Genomic DNA, 6,739 nt, shown 5'->3' with positions numbered 1-6,739 from the left:
CCCAGCGCCGAGCTGGTGCCTGCCCGTTGCACCCATCCTGCACGGGGCTGGGTCCGCACCCGCAGAGGAGCCGAGTGCTGGGCGCGGGGGGGAGGTTACAGAGTTACAGACTCCCGGGGGGTGAGTGCCCAGGGGCAGAGCAGGGCCCTGGCTCCCCCCAAGCTGGCCCGGGCTCAGCCTTGCAGCTTTTTGTGTCTTTGTTGTTTTTCCCCCTGCAGTTGGTTGGGTTTTTAATTAATTCCCAAATCTCATTTGGGCACCGGAGCTGGGGGTGGAAAAAACTCTGTCTGAAGTTGATTTTGCAAATCAGCACTGGCCATCTCAAACCAGCTCTGGGGGCACAAGCACCGGGGCTCCCAATAACCGAGGAGGAAGCCTCTTGCTTGCGGAGCAGATCCGCCACTTTGATGTGCCCCCGCAGTTATTCTTTCATTTCTTGAGCAAATAATCTGGATTTTCACAATATTTACCTTGGAAATAATTATTTGTGTAAAGCACTCAACCAAGATAAACAAAGAATCACTCGGTCTCTCTGCGGGGCCGGGAGGTCTCATGTTCCCCTAAACCTGCCGGAGCGTGTGCTCCGCGGGCAGAGCCGAGGTGGGAACCGGCCTTAAAGCCGAGCACCCGCGGGAGCACCCACGTGTCCTAACGAACCCGCCAAGGGCTGGGGACAAACCTCCCGGCAGCCCCGGCCGCAGGACACGTATAAAGACAGAAAAATGCAGCCACTCTGCCCTTCATGAATCGCTGACCCAGCCCCTGCGTCTGCGAAAGGGGCTATTGCATCCCTGAATTCCCACAGATTGAGGCTGTAAAGGAGCAGCAGGAAGGGGGGGGGGGAGAAAAAAAGGTGAAGGAAGGTTCAAAGGCCTGCTACAGCTTCGGTTTTTCATCTCTAGTTAATCTCTGCGAGGCCTGAGGCAAAGTCACCTTTGGGTCAACACTCAGGTGTTTTTATCTGCCACCCCCATCAGCTCGGAGCAGCCTCCCAGCCCCCCCGATTAGCCGGGCCGCAGGGCAGGGCAGGCGGGGGCTGGGGAATCTGCTCCCCCACCCCGCTCTCCCGGGGCAGAGGGTAAATCCTGCACCCGCACTGCACCCCAGCGCCGGCTCCCCACCACCCACTGCCCCACGGCCACGGGGGGAGACCGGAGGAGCGTCACACTTGGGTTTTTAAAAGCAAAAAAAGGCTTTTAAATTGAGCATGAATGAACTGCCGGCGTTGGAGCAGCGTGTCACCGGCCGGCGCGTGCCCAGGGATGCGGGGACGGCCGGGGGGTGCCCAGATCTGTACCCTCGACCTGCCGCTCGCCCACGCTCCCCCAAGCGCACGCTCCAGCCCCCGTCAGCGAGCACGGGGCGCCCACTCCCAGGCTTGAGAAGGAACAAATCCACCCGGGCTCGGCTCTTTCACCTCCACGGCTTTTATTAAGGTGCGCAACATGCCCACGAGCACACGTCTGGGGTACGACACAGGCAGCAGGCGCCGGACACGAGCGAGCAGGAGGGCGGCGAGGCAGCGCCAGCCTGGCCAGGGTGCTGCCGGACTCCGCCGGCTCCCTCCGTGCCCTTCGCCACCAAAACGTCCTCGTCGGAAGCAAGAGTTTTGTGGATCTTTTTACCGACCGGCGGCAGCAGCCCCGGTGCGGGACGGGAGGAGGCTGGGTGCAGCCCCGCGGGTCCGGCCGGGCTCGGCCGCGGTTATTTCTTTGTGGCGCAGTAGCATCTAGCGGTCGGTGGCGCCGGGATCTGCCCAGGCTGCCGGGCTGTGCCGTCCCGCCGTGCGCCCCGGCAGCAAAGCAGGGTCCCGGCGAAGTCACGGCCACCTCCCAGCTCCGCTCCTCCGACGGCAGGAAGACGTTTGGCTGGGGGCATGTGGCAGCTCTGAAATCTCTCAGCACCCTCCTCTTTTTGCAGACGAGAAACGAAATTAGGGCCTGGCTTTGCGCAGCGACTCCGGGCAGGGCGGGGAGCCCTCGGCTTGCAGCAACACCGCCCCGCTGCCGCTCCTTCCACATCAGCAACTTCAATAGAATACATGTCATATTAACACAGCAAAATACAGCAAACAAACACAGCATCTCCTTTTTAATCTCTATTTAAGAAGACTGTTCTTCGTGTTCTGTATGCAGTCCTCACTGGATAAAATGTAGATTAGAAAAAAATACTCTCTTTGCTTTCAAGTGATAAATTAACACCAACAGCACAAGTTTGCAAGCAGCTTCCTGATCATGCACCGTGTTAAAGCATCTCCCGCGACAGACAGATGTGCAGACATACACACTGGCTGTGAGGAAAAACCTAAATTAACTCCTAACACTGAATTGAAAAACAATATATCGGATTTGAATCAGTTGACACTTTAAATTTATTTTTAAGCATTCTGAGGTGACTTTTCAGAATGACTTGGTTTTTCTCTCTCTGCATGGGTTTAGATCTTATCTGCAAAGCTTTTACTGGTGCTTCATTAAGCGGCGCACCGGGGCGAGTCCCCAGGAGCAGCTCAGGGCACCCTGCCCGCACCCAAGGCACGAGCAGTGTTTAACGTGGTTGTTTCCGTACGGGCACGCGGCTGCGGGTGCGATGGGGGGGGACGAGCTGAGCTTGTGCTTGGGCGTGTGAAGGGCTTTGCCCAGGTACGTTTAAAAGCTTCGCTGCCCCGAGGTCCTCGCTGCCAGGCGGCTGCCACATGGGGGTCACCACGGAGCCCGTCCCGGCACACACGCAGCTCAGCCAGCTCCTACAAAGGACCATAAACTAGATTTAAAAGAGGAGCCTCGCGAGCTCAGCAAACCCCACGGTCCTGAGGGCTACCCTGCCCGACGCCACGCAGTCCCCAGACTGGTGGGACACGGTGCGGAAGAAAATTAATTCCTGTGCAGAGGGAAAATGGAGATGAATGCTGGAGAGATGGGAAGGACAGGGCGGGCACCCAGGCGCCCGGCGAGCGCTTGGCACCGGCGTATGGCACGGAGACGCCGCCAGCCAGCCCCGCGCCGGCCGGGAGGGCGAGGGCTGGGCCACGGTGGCACCTCAGGGGCTGGGGGTGGCCGCGGCGGCGGGGCACGCCGGGCCGTGCTGCATGCGGCGGATGAGCTCCTTGCGGTTGTCCAGGATGGTGTCGAAACTCTCCTGCAGCCGGTTCTGCTGGTCCACGACTTTCTGCTGGAGGCCGTGGATCCAGCGGAGCAGGGCCAGGCGCCGGTACATCACCAGCTGGATGTGGTGCTTCTCCTTCTCCCGCTCCTTGAAGCGCTCCTTGTCCTGGAGGTGCTGCACGGCCTCCGCCAGCGCTGGGAAGAGGGTCCCCGGCTCGGGCTCGGCCACCCCCGGCTGGGGTGGGCTCCCAGGGAGGGGGGCAGCGGCGGGAGGGTCCCAGGTGCTCCCGCAGGTGCTGTCGGGGCTGTCGATGCTGAGGGAGCTGCTGGCGTAGCCGTTGTCCTCCGCGGGGGAGCTCGGGGGCTTGCCGCATCCCCCGGCCGGCTCCTCGGCGGCGGCGTTTTGGCCCCCCGCCCCGCCAACCTCGGCTCCCTCGGGGGGGCTGCGCACCCCCGGCTCGGGGAGACGTGGCCGCGCGGCCCCCAGGCTCGGGGCGGCGTCTCTAAGCCGGGCCTGGCCCATCTGTCTCTGCATTAATAACAGCAGATTATCAGACGGATTTGCCGTGTTTTCGCTCTGGCTGGAGCCCTCCTCTGGCGGGGACCCCGGCGCTGGCCGGCTCCAGTTCTCGTTGCTGTCACACACCTCTCCCACGAAGTTGGAGTTGGAGTCCGGCCCGCACGCGGCCCCCGCCGTGGCCGTGCCCAGCGCCGGGCCCCCCCGGCCCTGCCGGAACGGGGCGTTGGCCGGGGCACCGGGCGGGCAGACGGCAAACATCTCGCCGTTCTCCTGCCTGCAAGAGAGAGGCAGAGCCGTAACGCGTCCGCGGGCTGGCACAGCCAGAACTCCGACCCGCTGCCGCGACATAAAACATTCTCTTACGTATCTGCCCCTCTGTAAAGCGACCGAACCCAAGTCACGGCTCGTCCTTTCCCGGCGCGTGGCCGCTGCTCTCAGCGCGGCCCCAGGAAACATCGTCCAGGGGCGACTCGAAGCTCGGGGCAGGCATTCCCCCCAAATCTCTCCTCCCTGTGAGCTCCAGCCCAAAACCACGTTTCCGTGGCTTCTCCTGGGTGACTGTCGGGGGATCGCAGGGTGCGGGCACACAGCTCGGCTCCGGCAGCATCTCTGCTTGCGGCAGACGCAATTAATTCAGTGCTGGTAGAGGTTTGCTTGGAAGGAGCCACTTTTCTAACAGCAATAAAATTTATTTAAGCAGGTGAGGCTGCCCGGGCTCCTCCGCACAAACCCTTGTTGTCTCCCCCGGGTTGGGCTGTGGGTTGGGTCTTGTCTCCACCAGTGGCCAAACCAGTAACCCCACTGGGCCGCTGCCCTCTCTGCGGGACCAGGAAAGCCAAGGTTACCCCAGCGTTTCTTGTCGGGTCACAGGCAGCGAGAGCCCGTCTCTGAGCCTCTCTCACAAGAACCCCGGGACGAAAAAACCTATCGAGTGTCCCAGTTTCAGCCCTGGGAAGGCAGGGGGGGGCCGGGGTGCAGCACACCCAGCTCGGGGGTGCGGGGGCTGCGGCAGCGACGTGGCGTGGGGCAACCCGGGTCCCACGGCCTCGGCCACCCGCCCCACGGCCGGTGGTGCCCCACGGCGGGGCGATGCCCGGGGCAGCAGCGCTCAGACCCAAAAACGCTGTTTCTACGGGCAAGGATGGCACCAGCCGGGGAGGGCGAGAGCCCGTGCGTGGCCGGGGGGGCTCCCCAAAGCTTGGCCCCCCCAAGACCACGCACCGCAGCCCCCGCACGCTGACACCCTGCCCAGGGCGGGGTGACCACCCCGTGGAACCGCGTCACCCCCCGCGTGGGGCAGAGCTGGGGCAGGGCGGCCCCGTGGGAGGATGCGGGGCGCAGACCCCGGGGTGGGGGTGGGGGGAGCCGTGGGGCACCCCTGCACCTGCACAGCGCCCCCGGGGGCACCGGGGGCGGGGGGGAGGAGAGGAAGCGGCGGTGGGTCCCCCCCGCCCGCAGCCGCACTGCGCCGGGAAACCGCGCGGGGGGTGGGGGGGGGAAAGGCGGTACCGGGAAATGGGGGGGCTGCGACCCCCGAGCCCGCCCCGCTCCCCCCGCCCCGGCCCCGGCAGCGAACACTCACCGCGGCCCCGGGCCCGCCGCGCCGCCGCCGCGGGTGGGAGCGGAAGCGGCCCCGCGTGGGGAGGGGTCACGGCCGCACTTCCGACGGCCCCCCCGGCCGCGCTCGGCCCTGCCCGCCGCGCCTGCGTGCGCGCATCGCTCGGGGGCATATGGAGCTCTATAGGTGCCGTGCGCCTGTGCGCAGCCTCAGCATCCCACGCGAGATTCCCCCCGTGTCTGCCCTGGGGGGGGGGGGGGGGGCGAAAGGGGAAGATTCCCACCCGTGTCCGCCCGGCCAGGGAGAAGGGTGGGAGCCCCCCCGCCACCCACAGCAGCGGCGCGGGGTGGGAGCGGGGCCGTGCGTGGGGCTGGGTGCGTGTGGGTGCACCCACGGGCAGGATACCGGGATGTCCCGTGAGCCCCGAACCCCCCCGCGGGGCCGGGGGGGGGACAGCGGGACCCACACTCTCAATGGAGCCTTTATCCCCCCACCCAGAGCCGGGGCGTCCACTTGGTGGGAAAGGAAAAGGCTCAACAACATCAAATGGCTCCCACGAGCGCTGGGCGGGCCCGGGGGGGTCACATGAAGCACCATGAGTGTTTTGGGACATAAAGAGGCTTTTGTGGGGCGTGTTGGGGGGTTGAGTGGGGGAGATGCACCGCACGGCCTCGCCGCCGGTGGCCTGGGGCTGGGAGCCTGGGGGGGGGTGCAGCCGGGGCGCTGCAGACCCCCTGGTACCCACAGAGCTGCCCCGAGCGGGGACGGTCTCTTCTCCTGCTGGGTCCACCCGACGTGGCCTTCACCAGCGTCCCGGGGTATTTTTGGGATGGACATGGCACAACCACCGTGCTGTCGGCCCAAGGGCTCCACAGCCCAAGCCCACCCTGTCCAAAGCCAAGGGCTCGGGACCTCCCACCTGCCCCGAGGGGGAGGAAGGAGGGGATGAAGGTGCTTTCAGGGTGGACAAAGATCCTCTTGGATGCTCTGGACTGTTGGAGGTGGGACATGGGGGAGAAACACCGAGAGCAGATGTTCCCCCATGACATTGCAAGGCTTCGGAGCGGTGGAATAACGCCTGTAAGTGATAAATAAGTTCTTTTAAGTTCCCATCTGCCTGACAGCCCCAAGGCAGCCTCTCCTGCTCCCGGCTGCTCCTGCCCCAAAGGCTTCGACACCTCCATCGAGGAGAAATCAAGGTGGGGTAGGACTGAGAGCTGGAACTGGGGCACTTGGGCTGCAGCACTCCTCCTAGGAAAGCCTGAGATTAAAGAAACAAAACCTTCCCGTCACACAGGAAAGGCAGAAACCGACTCAGAGGCGTCTGTGAATGGGCAGGAAAACAAAAAGAGTTTGGCAAACAATGGGCTCAGCTCTGCTCTGCCCTGAGCTGAGCCTTTGCTTCTTAGTGCTGGTTTGTGTTTCGTTCCCGTTTGGGGCCTGAACTCAAAGCAAAGCAAAATATTTGTCACTGAGAGCAAGGAGGAAAGTTTCATCCATTCAGGGACGTTCTTTGGGTCACTGAGAGGAGGCACATCGAAACAGGCCTTTTCCATCACT

General features: G+C 63.8%; 1 protein-coding gene across 2 annotated transcripts; it reads right to left on the bottom strand.

The window, feature by feature from the left end:
• Positions 1 to 1,411: 1,411 nt before the first annotated feature.
• On the bottom strand, positions 1,412 to 5,263 carry C26H1orf216 (chromosome 26 C1orf216 homolog). 2 transcript variants are annotated; one of them, XM_074850940.1, is made up of 2 exons: positions 5,204 to 5,263; positions 1,412 to 3,895 (listed from the first exon to the last, which is right to left on the bottom strand). In XM_074850940.1, the coding sequence occupies exon 2, from the start codon at positions 3,877 to 3,879 to the stop codon at positions 3,037 to 3,039; it is 843 nt and encodes a 280-aa protein (XP_074707041.1). In that variant the 5' UTR covers positions 3,880 to 3,895; positions 5,204 to 5,263; the 3' UTR covers positions 1,412 to 3,036. The 2 variants fall into 2 exon arrangements, with proteins under 2 accessions (XP_074707041.1, XP_074707040.1); XM_074850939.1 differs by lacking the exon at positions 5,204 to 5,263 and adding an exon at positions 3,985 to 4,895.
• Positions 5,264 to 6,739: the final 1,476 nt, after the last annotated feature.

This window comes from Strix aluco, chromosome 26, assembly GCF_031877795.1.
Source record: "Strix aluco isolate bStrAlu1 chromosome 26, bStrAlu1.hap1, whole genome shotgun sequence".
NCBI lineage: Eukaryota > Metazoa > Chordata > Aves > Strigiformes > Strigidae > Strix > Strix aluco.
The sequence above is the reverse complement of the archived record's forward strand: the minus strand, read 5'-3'. Positions and strand labels throughout refer to the sequence as shown.

Excerpts from the sequence above, each read along its gene's own strand:
- C26H1orf216 (XM_074850940.1), bottom strand. The coding sequence starts at position 3,879 with ATGTTTGCCGTCTGCCCGCCCGGTGCCCCGGCCAACGCCCCGTTCCGG.